The sequence below is a fragment of the Drosophila ananassae genome, chromosome 3L, assembly GCF_017639315.1.
Source record: "Drosophila ananassae strain 14024-0371.13 chromosome 3L, ASM1763931v2, whole genome shotgun sequence".
In the NCBI taxonomy this organism is placed as follows: Eukaryota; Metazoa; Arthropoda; class Insecta; order Diptera; family Drosophilidae; genus Drosophila; species Drosophila ananassae.
The window spans coordinates 4,886,722-4,902,977 of NC_057929.1; the positions used below are offsets into that span (position 1 = coordinate 4,886,722).

The window sequence follows — 16,256 nt, forward strand, 5'->3', positions numbered from 1 at the left end:
CTGGCTCTTGATTTCTTTAATTTTATTTGATTTTTTTGGGCGCAGGGAGCAGGGAGCAGGGGCAGGAGCTGGAGTGGATCAGCGCTAGTGGATATCAACTGGACGTAATTGGACGTGTAATGTACACCGGATATTCACTTAAAATGCATCTTCTTTTGTGGCGGAGTTCATCGGCTGCCCAGCTGCCGCCGACCCGGTGGCGGTGATCCGGAGACGACGGATAACGGGACACGAACGGGAAGAAGAGCAAGAGGGTCAATGGCAGCGGCTCTCCAGCGGATGTTCGGCGGGCAGTGGGCCATGCCCACCTGGCGACTCCAGTGCTGATTTTTATTTATTTTTTTATTTTTCTTTTAAAAGACACTTTATTTTCTTTATTTTATTTTTAAGATTTTTAGATAGTTTTTGAATTAAAGATTTTAATTTTTCCTTTTGAGTTGCAGAATTTTCACATTTCGAGTTTCACTTTGGGGTCTTTGGGGGGGAAAAACAAGAAAAACCGAAAAAAATTATTAAATAAGTGATTTTTTTGACCTTGGAATTCTCTTTTTTTTTATCGCTTGTGGGCGTGCCGCGTTGCTGCGTGTGGGTGGGAAGAGGAAAGCAAATAGCCGAGAGATAGCAAAGGGAAAATAATAAAAAAAAAAAGAAAAACAACGAGTCACTGTTATCTATTCGGGCAGGAATCTCAAAGAAAACAAAAGGCAGGCCCATGGAATATTATGGCTTTGGTTTATGGCTTATGAGTTCGTGATATTAAGTGGCGTGTAAACCGAAAAAAAAGAAGAACTTAGGCTAGGGCTAGACTGGTTTTTTTGTAAACTGATCGCCAAAGAGAGAGAGGGAGATACGGGGGCACTCAATGGGTTAATGTACAGCATCAAGGTCGTATGAAAACCGGGCACTTGCACATCCACATTCGCACATAATTGCCAAAAGAGAGAGCGAGGAGAGAGAGGATAGGGAAGAGAGAGCGATGAAGAAGAGAGAGATGGGGAAAAGCTCTGTTTTGGAGGAAAGTGTGTGCGAAGAAGAGGAAGCAGGCGACAAAGACGATGATCAAACATTAACCCCCCCACTTTCCACATGCCACTTGCCACTTGCCCCTCATGCCGCATAATATAAACAAATTGGAGTGCGAAGAGAGCAAACACACACTAGATACTCGCCTTTGTTTATTTGCATTAATCATTCGCGGCAAACAAAAGACACAAAACAGTTGGGGCCGAACAGAACACAGAGCCACAGAGTGTCAGAGAGAGAGCGGCAAACTACCGGATTGATAAGCCGTAACCGCCGCCGTAGCCGGAGTACGAAGTGCACGGAGTCAAAAGTCAAAGCTGAATGAACTTCCAAAATGGAAGAGATTGAAGCTGGCGATGCTGCGACGTCCCTTCCAGCAGCGGCCAGTCCACTTCCAGCGCACATGCGGCACACCGGGAGCGGGGTCACCTCAATTGAGAGAGAGAGAGAGAGTGCCAAGAGAGAGCAGGACTGTGGGTGGAAGTGGGCGCCGGGGTAGGGGGAGAGGGAGCTAAAGACGTCACCGGGTTAAAGGTGCCGCTTCCGTTGAAAAGCGAGTGGGTGGCTTAGTCTCTCTCATCTTTAATTCTTTGTTCTAAATAAACTAACTAAGCTTAGTGACTGGTTCTAACTAATCAGAGGCTCATCTTTGGGGAAAAAAAAAAACAAAAACTATTCCACGTAAGTGGCCTTGCGGTTTGGCCTTTTTTTTTTGTTAAAAAAAAAAAAAGAGAAGCGGAGAGCAACAAACAACGCGAAACGCCAAAAAGGAATGGCGAGTAAAGTAAATGAGCCAACAAAAGGGGGGCCGAAAACAACAACAAGAGGCTAGAGGCTAGAGAACTGGGTCTTAAGCCAGACACCAGAGCAGACAGCCGGAGGGCGGTGTGGGAGTGGGGGAGGTGGGGGGACAGTGAATGTCTACGATGGAGCAAAGCAACAACAAAAGGGTAAGAGTTAGAGAGAGAGGGCTAGAGACACTATCAGTTCTTTGCATCTGAATGTGTGTAAGCGGGGGAGCAGCAACAGTTCGTATGTGTAGGTGTAAGTGTGTGTGGGGATATTGGGGCTCTTGAAGGAGTCAGGACCAGCAACAAAAACAAAAATAATATGAAACATCAGCAAGCATGACGACAACACACACACACACCAAGAGAGAGAAAACAAGTCGAGGTCGCCAACACACACTCACACACACACTGGTACACTGGGCGAATATTTACAGGAGAAAGCACCTGCTAGTGATAACGGGTCGCCAATAGTATAAACAAGTAAGGCGCAAGGTGTCCAATTAGACCACTCAACAGCAATTGGCTTTTCGCAGCCTTATTTGCGTTTTACCGGAGTTCAGGAGAGTATGACAGAGAGAGAGAGAGCGGGAGAGAGCCCCCCAAATCATACACACACACACACACTAGCACTTATTCAGTTATGCATGGAAAAACGTCACGACTTCCAAAGTGGAAAATCGTACGCGCAGTTTCTTTCTGCTCGGAATCGAAGGTAAAACTTGCCGCAGCGCACATAATTGCCATTCATGAATATGTTTTAGCTTCCGCATCTCATAGGTTGCTAGTGATGACACCGTGAGACTGCGTGAATTTCATATAATTTCAAAGGATCCAATGTGGTAAGCTTGGCTATCGTGTCACGCAGCCATCTTTGAAAATAGTGGCTCCCCACGCACACACACACACACACTCGCGCACACACGCATGTAAAATTGCTGTTGTTATTCCGCTTTTCTTCCAGCCTCCACAGAAACAACAACAGCAACAACAACAATAACAAGAACAACAATCACAAAAGCTGCTCAAATACAAAACACACTTGTAAATTTATTTAATCTTCGCTGCGACGACGTTTCGTATGCTCTGGTCCCGCTTACACATTACGATTTCTATCTCTCCGCTCTCCGCCATCACTTTATACTTTATTTCCATTTGTCGCCCGAGTCTGCCTTGCTTCTTTTTTGTTGTTTCTGCGGCTGGCGAGATTTCTTTTCACGTTGAATTTGTATTATATACTATGGTATTCTCTTATCACTTGCTTTGTGAGGCCTTTGTATTATATATATGCTCGTATTTTCTCGCCCCGTTGCTTGCACTGAACAGTCGGAACGCGTGGGCGAAGCGTGCGCCGCGTAATTTTGCATTTAACTTTAACACTCATGTATTAGCAAGTGGCAATCGCCCTCGGCTATCGGAATTTTTTCAATTCTGATTGGACGAACACCACCTGCTCGCGAAGCAAAAACTCGGTGTGACCGCAGCAGGGTATCTGAAAAATGGTTAGCAAACCACCGTAGTGTTGCCAGATGCCGTGCCAGAGATCCCAACTAGTCCTAGATGATCTTTCAAACACTATACCTAAATTTTAAAGCATTTTAAACCAGCTCTCTAAACCTGGAAAAAAACGCCTTAAATGACAACATTTCGCTATTGTACCAAACAAAAATACCATGTTTAAAAAGTATACTGAGACTATTGTATACGCCAAATCTTTATTATGTTACTGTATATTTCTTTTTTTAGATTTCCCATGAAAGGCTTGGAAAAGCAATTAAAATTTTAGGCTGACGGTTTTTTTGGTTTTCAATTTTAATTTTCCGCCAGAACAACCTAGTTAGCCGGAAATATTATATATCTGTTCCAAGACAACCCTGCTTGCGTTTGATAAATTTTACAACACTGTCGAGAAATTTGAATGTCACCTGCACTTACCCACACTACACATCGGTTTGAAATTCACGATTTTCTAAAAAAAAATAAACGTCTTTTTTATAAAAATGAAACACATAAAAAAGGGTTCTTTAAATTTACTTACAAAAACAATTTATTCTTTTTCTGTTTCAATCCCAATCGATAAACGGATACTGCGTGGTTACGCTTTTCTGTAGCGCCATGGCGGTCTTGGGAGGTTGGCGAACGGGCCGCACTTCCTTGTTCGATTCGACTACTCTTTTGGGTTTCTTTTCTCTCAACATGGTCCTGGGTAACACTCGGGCCTCGTACCAGCCAGGATTCACGGTTTTCACCCAGATGCTTGCGCCGTTTTGAAAGCCCTTCAATACTTTCGCCACACCGCCAAAAGTGACCATTGTTGCTTGTTTTTTTTTGAATGGAAAATTAATAAAAGTGTAAATTATTTCTAAAAGGTCCCTTAAAATTTGATTCTGTTGCGAGAAAAGTTGGATGTTGAATGAGTTCAAACAAAACAATAGATTTCCATTTCAATGAAGTAACGATTCATGGCCTGCTGCTCTAACGGTTTTCCCCAACCCATCCTGCGCAGCCTGGAACACGCACAACGTCAAATGTCATCCTGGAAGGCGCCAGGTAATGAATGAAACTTCCGAATGCCCATTGAGTCGCAGTTTGGCCTTCCAGTCGACAGCTCAATGAAAGTGGAGCCGGGAATTCCACTACATCATGCGTGGGTGGCGGCAGAGAGAAAGTCGGAGAGAAATGAGAGGGAGGCAGTGAGTGTGAGACGCATAAGGAGTCGCGTGACGTCAGTGGAAAGTTGTTATGTTACACTGAGAGATACATTTTTGTCATTAATAATTCAATATTAAAATATATTAAAAATAAAAATTAAAAGAATCAATGTCCTTAATCACCCATCAAAAAGCAACAAGTTTATATTCAGCTATATATTTACTCAGCTAATATGCCTATTTTATCTATCAGTAAGTTTAGTTTCGCAAAATTTTGAAAAATATGCATTTTTGTTTTAAATCTCATGGCGGCCATTGCTTTTATTTTTTTGAAAATAATTTGCTGCATACTTCTAGGCTACTGTCTAGAAAGTGCAACGTGAGTTGAAAGTACATAGAATAATTTTTGTTTTATACTCTGGCCTAAATCTTTGTTAACTAAAAAATTCTAAAATGTACCAAAAAAAGGTGATATTTTTCGCAATTTTTTTAGAATATAATTATTAGAACGCAAAGAGATCGGGGCAAGACCATTCTGAGCCGCAAACAAAAGATTCTATATTTCTCTGGAACTTGCTTTGGTGTGATTATTTATCGCAAATAAACTTTAATTAAAAATTAAATAAATCCATTAATTAAAGCACTTTACCAATAACCAAGAGATCATCCAGGATTTGCAGGATCTAGGATCTTTTCTATCGACGTTTTAGATCGTCTGGAAGCACGATAATGGCCAGAGCCAGAGCTACAACGGTGAAGGAGCTGTTGAATTTCATGTTGTATGGCAAGAACTCTCTATAACCAGCTTTTTATATAGATTTTCTAAATCGTAAAATAAATAAAATTGTGGGGGATAGGAATAAAACGATTCGTTACTATTGACCTTTCCACTTGTATGGTAATAAAATTAAAATTCTGAGAGAATCTGGCAAGACCATTTTGAAAACTAAAGCATTTCGAAAACTGGTATTTTTATTTGACGCAAATTTTAGAACATTACGCCAATAATCCAGCGATCGTCCAGGATTGGCAGGAGCCAGGATCCCTTTTATCGACCTCTATATTCCTCAGGAAGTTGCCAACTAATGGCAGAAGCCATTGAATTGGCGAAAGACAGGGCCAGAGCTGCAACTGTGATGGCGATGGTTAATTTCATGTTAAATAGCAAGGCCTCTCCTAAAACCGTTTTTTATATCTGTTTTTGTAAATCGTAAAATAAATAAAATTGTTAGGGTATGAATAGGAATAAAACGATTCGTTACTATTGACCTTTCCCATTGTATGGTAATAAAATTCAAATACTGAGAGATTTGAAAGCCAAAGCATTTCAAAACCTGGTGTTTTTATTTAACGCAAATTTTAGAAAATTGCGCCAATAATCCAGAATTAGCAGGATCCAGGATCCCTTTTATCGACGTCTTAGATCGCTTGAAAGTTGCCAGGATGGCAGGATAATGGCTAAAGCCATTGAATTGGCAAACGACAAGGCCAGAGCTGCAACGGTGATGGCGATGGTTATTTTCATGTTGTATGGCAAGACCTCGCTATAAGCTGCTTTTTATACAAATTTTCTAAATCTTCACAAAATAAATATAATTTCAGAGATGTGGAGATGAAAATAAAGCGATTCGTTACCATTGACCTTTTCGATTGTAAGGAATTTGGAAAGTTAAGAAAAAGTAATACGAAAAAATAGAAAAAATTCATTATCCAATAAAAAGAAATGGTCTTGGTCTTAGGATACAATTGTCACTCCAGCCTTTATTAATATATTGAACTATAACTATAACTTTTATTTTATTTCTGGTACAACTTATCCAACCGGTTTTCCCGAAAGTTTTCCTCCTGGCCATCGAACTTGGGGTCTGGCCTCAACAAACTCCAGAGCTAGAATGGCGAAAATGACCAGAGCCAGTCTCATTCTAAATATTATAGGTATAAGTAGAATTATAAATAATGTATTATCTTTTGCCGAGTCCGTAGGGCCACTTAGGGATTCGGCGCTCAGAACGAGGCACAAGAGCGATAGCCAGACATGTAAGAATAACTAGCGTTAACCGCATTTTAAATATTTATTCTAGTAGGAATAGTTCTAAAATATTTATTTAATATTTAACGGGGTAATTAATTAGCCATGGCATCCGTTTAAAATTAAAAAGTGTTGTACTAGTAGTGTTGTAGACTTAAGGGAGCACAGAATTATATTTTAAACTTATATTTTTATTATTTTATTGCCGTTCTGGCCTCGACTTAGTTGTCAAGGCTCCTTCTCATAATAGATATGGCACTTAACGTGCATCCAAAATTTTCAATGTACCCTCAAGCCAAAGAAAAATCCCAAAAACAAGCATCGTTAAGCACAGCGACGAGTCAGCAGGAATTTGTAGAGTTGGGCATTCGGGAGAAGGCCTAAATAGCTCCAGGAATGGTTCGACGAAGGGCTCTGGCCGACTCGGCCAGGCAGGCTTCGATGGCCGCCTACCAGCACCTGTGGCCCAATGCCTCGTCGATGCAGCCCCAGACAGTGCTGGTGCCTTCGATGCCGGAATATTGGCATTCGATTTGCAACAAAATGGGCGGGGCGATTCCCCGGATGGCGGTGGTGGCGCCACCCCAGGCCAGCAGCCGGAGATTGACGCGCCTGCGTCGCCAAATGATGCGACTGCCCAAGGAGGGCGTTAATCTAACCAACTTTGTCACCAACTACATGCAACAGTCGATGATGCAGCAGCAGCAACAACGACTGCAACAGCTTCAGCAGCAGCAGCAGCAACAGCAGCCACCGCAGCAACCTCCGCAGATGTCCTACCAGCCCGTATGGGATAGATCCTGTTATGGTTCACCAATGAGGGAGTCGGCTTCGATTATGAACAAATTCTACAGACCTCAAGCAGCAGCCCAGCCCCAAGACAAATATTATACCCAAAAATTGCCACAGCAACCAGCTACTAGAAGCTCTCATAAAGTGCAGGAGGATCGAAACTACTATGAGTATCCCGCATCGACCAGCCAGTTGCAACTGCAGTGGCAGCAGCAGCAGACTCAGTTGCAACAGCAATTCAATCAATACCAAATGCAGCAACAAACGAAGCCAATGCCAGTCAGTATTTTGAAGAGGCAGTCGCGGTCAGAGGCGGGTCAGAGCTTTGCCACCGGATTGCAAATCTTCAATTCTTTGAAATCCAAACGCAGTCCAAGGAGCTCGGTGGCAACGAAATACAACGAGCCCCGAGTGGAGTTGAAAGGTGTGCCGGAAGTTCCAGCCAAGCCCAAGAGGACAGACAAGGCAACTGCATTCAAAAAGGAGCCACCAAAGCCAAAACAACCGTCATATCAAAGACAAAAAAGTCAGAAACCCCCAAAGAGCACCCAGCACCCTGGTTGCTTCAATTTCGGAAAATGTGCCAGCAGGCTAATAGAGGGCTTCGGATGGGACACCAAGTCCGAGACTTCCATGCATGCGGCTGCCAATTCCAAAATCAAGTCACACCACAGAAGTCAGCAACTCTGTCAGTATAGATCCAAGAATTTCATCCACAAGGAGGACAAAGAAGAGCCACCACAGGAAAAGTCCACTAGAAAGTCAACTAAAACTGATGCGGAGATTAGGTCCACTTCTAGCCGTTTCCTGGAGAAGCTCAATCGAAAACTGGACTTGGCTAATGTGAGCAGTACTGGCACTCTCACGAAAACTCCAAGAACCCCCAACCAGAGCCGCACTAACTTGGCCGAGAAGGGAACCAACACCAGGATGGACCTTCTGCAGGACTTCCTGAAACAAGCTCCCGCCCGCTCATCTTCGCCCAACTCGAGGAAACTGAAAATCAATGAGCTGCTGAAGAACGATAAGATCAAGGACCTGGATGAGAATCCCATGCTGCACTCCCTCATGCAATTGGTGGCTCATATGTGCGAGTCCAGGGAAGAGGAAAAGGCGGAGAAGGCGAAGGAGGAAGGGAAGCAGGACCGCTTGAGGGCAGGATCCGGGGCTGACATCCGCCAGAAGCAGTACTCAGTCTACCTCATGGTAACATCCGATGAGGAGGAGGACAGTAAAGGCTCCGAAGCGAAGTCTGAAGTGGCTAATTCCAGTAGTGATCCAAAAATGGAGGATACTCCCAGCATGGCTCATAGCATGGAAGATTACTCGAATCGCTGTAGTAATGTCTACGAGGAAGAACATCCTGGGTAAGCGGACTAACCACTAACTCCTTGCAGTTCCTAACGACCTTTTTTTGTTCCAGCTTAGGGCGTCGCAAAAGGAAACGGAAGCGGCAAGCTCGTGGCGATCTGGCCTATCCCTATCCCTGCCCGCTGCCCCTGTCGATGAGGCGACCACTCCATTGGCCCAAAGCTGACCCACCCAAGCCCCAGAGTCGTTCCAATCGCATCAAGAACTCCTCTCGAGTTCGGGCTCGATCGCTCATCAAACCAGTTTCGAGATTACGACACCAGAGACCCATCAGCTCAGTCCTCGACCACAACCGGTCCCATCGCCTGTGGGAGGACCTGCCAATCACCGCAAAGGTCCTGAAAAAGGCCTACAGCCGCATACTGACATTGGCGGGTGCTACGGAGGGCAGTGTGAAATTATAGGACTGGGAATCCCTTTTGCCATCTGACCATTGGGCAGGGAAAGTACATCAGACCACGGGCGAAGAACAAGGGGCAGCTTTGTCCGACCAATCATTATAGACTCCTTGGTCGAAGAAGTTGCTCCTCACACTTTGCTCCTGGTCTGATGTACTTCCGCATGCTATTTTGGCTTCATTCCCACTGATTTTTGTGTCAAATATTTGTCAATTAAATAGAAGCTAAAAGTTTTTTTTTTGTTCAAAGACCACATATCACACATACCTACCAAATTTTTGTCCTTGAAGAGTGGATAATGTGAACAGTCTCTTTGTGGTTTTTACGTTTAAAGTCAATCTATTCATTGGCCCAGTTTTTAATCCAATGGCCGATCCTTGGGGTCAGGTTCCGAAGCACCAGGGTAACTATGTAACCATCCAGAATGAAGCCAACGGCCAGAGTACTCGGACGGAATATACCAGCAGTCAGGAGTCCCTGGCCACTGAACCAAGTCAACCGAATACTATCTGTGATGAGGACATAGAGCAGCCTACCGATGGGACTAGAATAGTTTCTGGTGAGGAGAGTAACTACTATCCCTACACCACGTTCCTGCGAAACACGGTGGTTGTGAGGAGCGGCGAGTGCTGTCCCCCCAAAGACAACTTCGGCTATTTCCAGCAGCGTTCCAGAAGTTCCACTTGCAAGAAGTGCAAAAAGAGCTCGACAACTCGCAACTTGAACTACCAGGACTACGACAATCGATCTTTGGTGGAGCACGATGATGAGAACTTGTCCTGCTCCCAGCCCCAGCGCAAGTCCTCCAGGCATTCATGCTGCTCCGCGAAGGAGAGACGCAAGCCGCCACCCGACAACTCAAATGCTCCCAACAGATCCAATTGTTGCTGCCCTCCGCCAAAGCCGAAGCCGATGCCCTGTCCCAAGCCCCCCAGTAAGCCCCCAAAGGACTGTTGCTGCGATCCACCGCCAGCTCCCAGTAAGCGGTGCAAATCTCGATCTAAGTCCCGCGAGCGCGTACCAGAAAAGAGTTGTGCCTGCCCTCCAAAGGGCGATGGGCGAAGGGCTCACAGGTCCGGTTCAGCTCACTACATGGAGTACCAGGACTTTCAGGGTAGTAGCCCCGGCCCAAAAAATCCCGTGTGCCGTAAGCGGGGAAAAAGCCTCAATCGAAAAGAATCGAACTACAGCTGTAAGTCGGGGGGATCCCGGGGACGTCGTAAGCATCGGACAGATCCTCCAAATCAGTCCTACTACCTGAGGGAGAGAACCCTAGCCGCCCAGCAGTGTGGGGTGAGGCGGCACGCCCAGTCCCACCTGAGGGGCAAGTGTTCATACGGGCGATCTCCACCGCCTCCGCAAAAGCGATCGTGTCCGCCGCCATATCCAACAGTGCCTCCTCCCTCCTGCAAGAATCCCAAATGCAAAAATAATCCGGCGAAGAAGACCTGCCCTGCGAAAAAGAAAAAACAACGTGTAGATCGCTATGCTGGCGATAATGGTTGCGGCTTGCCTACGGATTATATAATTCACAGTCGCTCCCAACAAAGTAGCGTCAGGAATCCCGTGACCTGTTGCAGTGACCACTACATTCGCGGTGGCTATTTGCCCCATGAGACGCACTACGATGAACGGGGGGGACAGTGTCCGCGGAAAAGGGGGAGATCCATGGATCGGTGCAGTCGCTCAGTTCCCGCCTGTTCCAACGAGACCATGATGGAGAAACCCGTGCAGAGCTATCGCTACAGTTGTCCCGAGAATGGAAGGAATTCGCGGCGGTCCCCGCCCTGCCAACGGCGTGGGGAGCGTGTTGGGAAGAGGTGTGCCGCGGCGATGGCTAACAGGTGCTGTCCATTGTGTGGAATGAACGCTATGATGCCGAAACCTTCAATAAGATCCTTGGCAGATCCCACCAATGTGAGTCTTGAACTTCTCTAGTTGATTAATTGAATTGACAGAAAGGTTTTTTCTGGCAGAAGAAGTCGCGGACCATCTACAAGTCTATGACTCCGCCAGCCTGTCGTCCCAGGCCCAAAAGGAAATCCAACAAATACAATCTGACCATTTGCTACAAGGCCAAGAACCGCTGCCAGGGCGGAAAGAATAGTCACTACTCGCCCTTGTCGTTGAGTTCGGCGCTGAGGAAAAGAGCAAAGGTGGCTCAATCCGGTGTCCAGATTGAAACGCCCAAATCCATATCCTTTAAAGATGGTAAGTTATTCATAGTTGGAACTTCTTTAGTTACCTTTTAATGGAGATGATTTAGGTGCCAAGCTGGAGCAGCAGTTCACTCGGCCGACGTTTGTTACCAAAGCCTATCATGCACTCCCCTTGAAAGCGGGCTTTCTGTTCGACGCATTTTCCCAAGCCCGTACACTGTCCATAAGTCCGACTGCCACCACGCCAGCACAACCTAACCAGATTAAAGTCCAGACACCAACGCCACTTTTGGGGTCCAGACTAAGTCATCCACCAAGCAAAGCAAGTCCGGTTCACACAAAACCTTCTGTGGTGTCACCAACCCTGGCACCTTCCACTTCTAAGAAACAAACTTCGTCTGCGGCTTCTCCAGCGGCTCGATCGGTTATCCTGCGAAATTTCATTGCAGATCCTTCGGCTCAGACTCCCCATCAAAAATTACCCAAATCTAGTGTCGAAACCAAGAAGACCATAGCACAAAAAACTGTCATGGATGGACTAACAGCTAAGGACCATCGATCTCAGCCGGAAAATATTACCAAGTCCCTCACACCGGCTAAAAATCTTCGATCCTCAATAGGTCCACCTAAGCCTGTTAGAGCTCCGCTTGAGCAGCCAGATAAGGCTCTAAAACCTTCACCTGAACTGGTTAAAAGTCCTCCATCTCCGTTTGAAAAGTCAACAAAGTCGCTTCGATTTCCGGCTGAAGAGTCAGATAAGACCAAAAAATCTCCTCCAGAAAAGTCACAAAAATCAGAAAAGTCCCCGGAACCTCCTTCTGAACAGCGCACAAAGTCTCGTCGATCTACACTCCATGAACTAAGATCTGATACCGATGGACATAATGGACCCAAACATTTTCGATCGCCTTTCAATGTTCATACCTCGTCCTGCCTAAAAAATGTGGAATATCCTCGTACGGTTGAGACCCAAATGAGTTTACCGGCTGCTCGGGGAGCTTCCTACTTGGGCACCGAGATAAATCCCTTCTACCGGGGCAGCTTCCTTAAGGTTCGCGTTTCAAAGGAGTTTCAGCAATCACACCTGAACCCCATTAGCCAGAGGACGAAGAAAATCGAGGAGGAAAAGAAACCGAAGAAGGAATGGTTGAGTCTACACGCTCCAAGCTTCAGTACAAAGAATTTAATGAAGCTTGTGTTTGGGGATCCCTTTGTCAGGATGGGAGCGAATCCCCACTACACCTTCAGCTGGAAGAAACTGTTCTCCTTTAACGGCCGATCCAAGAGCCAGACTCGCTCCAAAGTTGGACTCAAATCAGTGCCAAGTGGGTCCAATAAGGGCTGAATGTCTCAGGATCCCATAACCTTGGCCACGATTGTCAAATCAATCTCAACTACAACAGTATCATGAAATGAACATATTCTGAATCAATAAAATTATGGACCACACCCAGAGCTCTAACTACCACTCCGAGAACCCATATGAAACTGACCATGAAGAAGATGACGAGAGCCAGTCGGAGGTTGATCCGGCCCAGAGCCTCTTCGAGAAGACAAGTGTAGCTGGCCATGATGTAGATGACCCGATCCAGCCGGAGATTAGTCAGGCCCTGAGCCTCTTCGAGAAGACGAGTGAAGGTGGCTGTGAAGAAGGAGACGGCAGCCAGCCGGAGGTTAATCAGGTTCAGAGCCATGGAGACATTCCCTCAGAGTCATCCCAGTATAGTCAGCAGTGGTATCCTGCCGCCCAGGAACCTTATCCCAATACCACCAAAAAGACTAAGGATCTAACCAAACCGTGGAAATTTTCTGGTGTTTCAAAGTTTTTCGCCTCCAAGAGGATAATGCGTCTTGTGTTTGGGGAACCCTTTTTCAGGATGTCTGCGAATCCCCACTACACCTTCAGCTGGAAGCAGCTCCTGTCGTTTGGCAAAAAATCCAAGATCCAATATCGCAACAAAGTCGGTGGAGCATAGTTTGAGGATCGCTTGACCTAGGCCACGATTGTCAAAGCAAGCTTAAAATGTCAGTTTTTTAAAAAATGAAACTTTTCGGAATCAACAAAATTATGGGCCACTGCCGGAGCTCGGACCAGAAGCGGATTGAAGCTGGCCATCTGGATGATAAGGGTAGCCAGTCGGAGAGTTCTCAAGACAACAGACAAGGAGACCCTGACTCCGCGACATCCCACAATCGGCCGCATCCTTGTCCTGCCCCCAAAAAGCCGTGTCCCAATGATGATACCCCGTCGGGCGACAACTTGTATATCCTGAAGAACTGCGATCATTGTGCGGACTTTACGATTGGACCCTGCAAGAAATGTCGGTGTCCTCGTAGGCCGGAATGTTCCGGGCAATGCAAACCTATGCATAAACCAGTCTCCCAGGAAAGCATGTCGCCTGAGGAGCGCACTTCTGTGGAAACATCGGCGAGCGCACCGGCGATGGAGCCCTCCCGCCATGTGGGTGGAAACTGTGGACCGCAGGTCTGTCAGGTCTGCAGGCAGCAGGAAGTCACTGATCAGGGCACATGCATGTGCACCCAATGTAATGCCAAGATCCAGCAAGCTGTCGACGAGGTCTATGAACAGTGTCAGGGGCAGTGTCAAAGGGGAGGCCAACCCGGCCAGCAGGGAGGTCAGTGGCAGCAGCAACAGCCGCTGCAGCAGCAGCAGTTCAATCAAGGAGGATTGCTGGCAAATGACAAGAATGGCCTTCCCTACAACATAATTGTGGTCCAGGACTGCGATAATCAGGCATTTATGGATCAGCTCACTTCGGCCATTGCGCGCGGAGGACCCCAGATGGGAGGACCACAGATGGGGGGACCCCAAATGGGTGCACCACAGAGGTGGAATCCGCCAAATGGTGGCTTCCAAAATGTAGGTGGCGTGGTGGACTATCAGTATATAGACATGAATGCACGTGGTGGATACGACAATCCCAGGGACGGAGGTTACGACTACGGCTACGACATGGGCCAGGCGCCAATGGAGCCGTACATGTCCGGTAAGAAAACTTCAAAAGAAAGTAACTTGTGGGTGAAGGAAGCATTTGTTTTTCAGATTATGACGACAGGTATTCAGGACGCGACGCTAGAAGTCCCAGGTCACGCGGATGCAATCGCAACACTTGTCCGCGAAGGTCGCAATCGAACCAGTTTTCGGTTGGGGGACGAAATGAGGATGCCACGACCTGTACTTGCAACTGCCCGATATGCCGCAAGGGATTCGAGACGAAGGAAAAGCTAGCCATGTTGATAGCCCAGGCCCTGGAGATCTTCATCACGGGATATCAGGCCAAGCAAACGGCGGTGAAGGACCCTAAGGACAAAAAGGATAAAAAGGACAAGAAGGACAAGAAAAAGAACAAAAAGAAAAAGGGCAAAGGGATGAACGAGAAGCCCCCCAAGGGATTACCCAGATCGAGATCAGGGGGTAAGGCGGAATCTGATCCATCTTCTCCAGCAGGTTCCATGCAGAGCTTACCACAAGACAAGAGCAAATTCCCTAACTTTGCTCCTCCTTCCAAGGATCCAAATCATCATAGCAGGGACAACGGTGATTCGGTGGAAAATCGCATCAATCAAGGGTTCAAAACCTCCAATAACCGCGTTAGTCACGGCTCCAATGAGAAGAATAACTCCTTTCCCTCGGCCAATAACTCCCAGAAATCGGATCGCATCAGTCAGGGGTCGAAGGGATCCCAAAAGTCGCAAAGGTCCCAGAGCGGCCAGCCCCCAATGGATGACTTCTTTCTGCCCAATTGCACGGAGCATCGTTGCAAGTACAATTGCGGCGGCCTCTGCTCCCGACCGCCACACAACTGCGGCAAATCCTGCAAGGGCCACTGCCGAGGTCCCTGCTCCATTTACAAGTCCGGAGCCGGTGATGGGCGCAGTCGCAGCAAGAACCGTGTCCCACAACTGCCCACCCATCGACATTCCCGCTGCGAGCAGTGCAACAAGATCGAAGGTCGTCAGTGGCAAGATGTGGACTCCTGCCCTAAGGGCCCCGGCTCCGGCACCAAGTCGGGCACTGGCTGTTGCGGTGGAACCCAGGATAGACACGAAGGTGGTGGCAGTGGGCGTAACCGAAAGACCCTAATGGGACTCAGTCCCATTGCCCACTATCGACCCGGAATGTTGCAGTTTCCCGTCAATTATCTGCTGGCTGGCACTCAATTCCGGCGCAGACTATCCCGTACCGCCGCCGGAGTAACGCTTCATCAAAGGCCCTATGTGGATGAGGCGGATGTTAAGGATCTGCCGAGTTTCCCATTGAAACGGCAGGAGAGCACCATTGAAACGCCGGTGCCCCCCAAGAAATGGCTTTGAGCTCCAGAGCGCGCCTTCGGAAGTTATGCATTGTATGTCATCGAAGAGCTATCGTATGTCTTCGATCGGTATAGTGCATAAGTTCGGCCAGTCGCGTAGTGGTTTATAGTTTTAGTGCTCCAAAAATTTCCAGTATCATAGATGAAATAGTTTTTAGTAATTCTCATGTGCAATAAACCAGTTCAAATAAATGCAACAAATACATACATAAATATACTATAATGCCAGATACTTTGAAGAGTATCTTTACCTTTCTTTGTTTCATTTTAATTAGTTCTTAGATTTATTAACCCTTTCTTAATCCTTTTTATATTTAAATACCTATCCCTAATACATCTTTTAATCTAAAATGAGTTCTTAACTGCTACAGATACCATTGTCTAGAATCTCCTTTTACTTTTTGTCAACAGACACTTGTATTTAAATCCTTCTATTTATGTATCCGTCTCATTTGCAACAATCCGGCAAATTTCCAACTAATTTCCTGATCCTCCGGCTTCCGTCTTCCGGTCTCAGCCTCAGTTTCCGCTTCCTGTGGCCCAGATTAGCCTCTCAGAGCGGTTCAAATCAAAGGACAACGGCCAGTCATGAGCCGAGACAAACAATTAACGCCGCAGGCGTTTCCTCATCGCCACCGAACCAAAAGTCACTAATCACCGGCAATATTTTGGAAGTAATATACCTGTGCGGGAAGTGAACGTGAGCGGACA

At 46.5% G+C, this 16,256-nt stretch overlaps 4 protein-coding genes across 8 annotated transcripts; 3 read left to right on the plus strand and 1 right to left on the minus strand.

Moving 5' to 3' along the window:
* Positions 1-44: 44 nt before the first annotated feature.
* On the minus strand, positions 45-4,245 carry LOC26514680. Of its 2 annotated transcripts, XM_032451316.2 has the most exons (4): positions 3,850-4,245; positions 3,747-3,780; positions 2,854-3,685; positions 45-474 (listed from the first exon to the last, which is right to left on the minus strand). In XM_032451316.2, the coding sequence occupies exon 1, from the start codon at positions 4,121-4,123 to the stop codon at positions 3,875-3,877; it is 249 nt and encodes an 82-aa protein (XP_032307207.1). In that variant the 5' UTR covers positions 4,124-4,245; the 3' UTR covers positions 45-474; positions 2,854-3,685; positions 3,747-3,780; positions 3,850-3,874. The 2 variants fall into 2 exon arrangements, with proteins under 2 accessions (XP_032307207.1, XP_044571694.1); XM_044715759.1 differs by lacking the exon at positions 2,854-3,685.
* Positions 4,246-6,705: 2,460 nt separating this feature from the next.
* Positions 6,706-9,285, plus strand: LOC116654678 (probable basic-leucine zipper transcription factor Q). The gene is made up of 2 exons (XM_032450122.2): positions 6,706-8,650; positions 8,707-9,285. The coding sequence occupies exons 1-2, from the start codon at positions 6,888-6,890 to the stop codon at positions 9,056-9,058; spliced, it is 2,115 nt and encodes a 704-aa protein (XP_032306013.1). The 5' UTR covers positions 6,706-6,887; the 3' UTR covers positions 9,059-9,285.
* Positions 9,286-9,351: 66 nt separating this feature from the next.
* On the plus strand, positions 9,352-13,282 carry LOC6495642 (serine/arginine repetitive matrix protein 1). Of its 2 annotated transcripts, none has more exons than XM_032450117.2 (3): positions 9,352-10,969; positions 11,029-11,263; positions 11,310-13,282. In XM_032450117.2, exons 1-3 carry the CDS (start codon positions 9,419-9,421, stop codon positions 12,554-12,556), a joined length of 3,033 nt encoding a protein of 1,010 aa, XP_032306008.1. In that variant the 5' UTR covers positions 9,352-9,418; the 3' UTR covers positions 12,557-13,282. The 2 variants fall into 2 exon arrangements, with proteins under 2 accessions (XP_032306008.1, XP_032306009.1); XM_032450118.2 differs by having other exon boundaries at positions 11,319-13,282.
* On the plus strand, positions 13,253-15,758 carry LOC116654677. 3 transcript variants are annotated; one of them, XM_032450120.2, is made up of 3 exons: positions 13,253-14,219; positions 14,276-14,680; positions 14,743-14,892. In XM_032450120.2, the coding sequence occupies exons 1-3, from the start codon at positions 13,253-13,255 to the stop codon at positions 14,757-14,759; spliced, it is 1,389 nt and encodes a 462-aa protein (XP_032306011.1). In that variant the 3' UTR covers positions 14,760-14,892. The 3 variants fall into 3 exon arrangements, with proteins under 3 accessions (XP_032306011.1, XP_032306012.1, XP_032306010.1); XM_032450121.2 differs by having other exon boundaries at positions 14,276-14,647; XM_032450119.2 differs by having other exon boundaries at positions 14,276-15,758.
* The last annotated feature ends 498 nt before the right edge of the window (positions 15,759-16,256 follow it).

What these genes read in the sequence shown, in the direction of transcription:
- LOC116654677 (XM_032450119.2), top strand. Translation starts at nt 13,253, where the DNA reads ATGAAACTTTTCGGAATCAACAAAATTATGGGCCACTGCCGGAGCTCG. An exon ending in AATGGAGCCGTACATGTCCG is followed by an intron (nt 14,220 to 14,275) that starts GTAAGAAAACTT and finishes TTTGTTTTTCAG; the next exon opens with ATTATGACGACAGGTATTCA.
- LOC6495642 (XM_032450117.2), top strand. Translation starts at nt 9,419, where the DNA reads ATGGCCGATCCTTGGGGTCAGGTTCCGAAGCACCAGGGTAACTATGTA. An exon ending in CCTTGGCAGATCCCACCAAT is followed by an intron (nt 10,970 to 11,028) that starts GTGAGTCTTGAA and finishes TTTTTCTGGCAG; the next exon opens with AAGAAGTCGCGGACCATCTA. An exon ending in ATCCATATCCTTTAAAGATG is followed by an intron (nt 11,264 to 11,309) that starts GTAAGTTATTCA and finishes CTTTTAATGGAG; the next exon opens with ATGATTTAGGTGCCAAGCTG.
- LOC26514680 (XM_044715759.1), bottom strand. Translation starts at nt 4,123, where the DNA reads ATGGTCACTTTTGGCGGTGTGGCGAAAGTATTGAAGGGCTTTCAAAAC.
- LOC116654678 (XM_032450122.2), top strand. Translation starts at nt 6,888, where the DNA reads ATGGTTCGACGAAGGGCTCTGGCCGACTCGGCCAGGCAGGCTTCGATG. An exon ending in TACGAGGAAGAACATCCTGG is followed by an intron (nt 8,651 to 8,706) that starts GTAAGCGGACTA and finishes TTTTTGTTCCAG; the next exon opens with CTTAGGGCGTCGCAAAAGGA.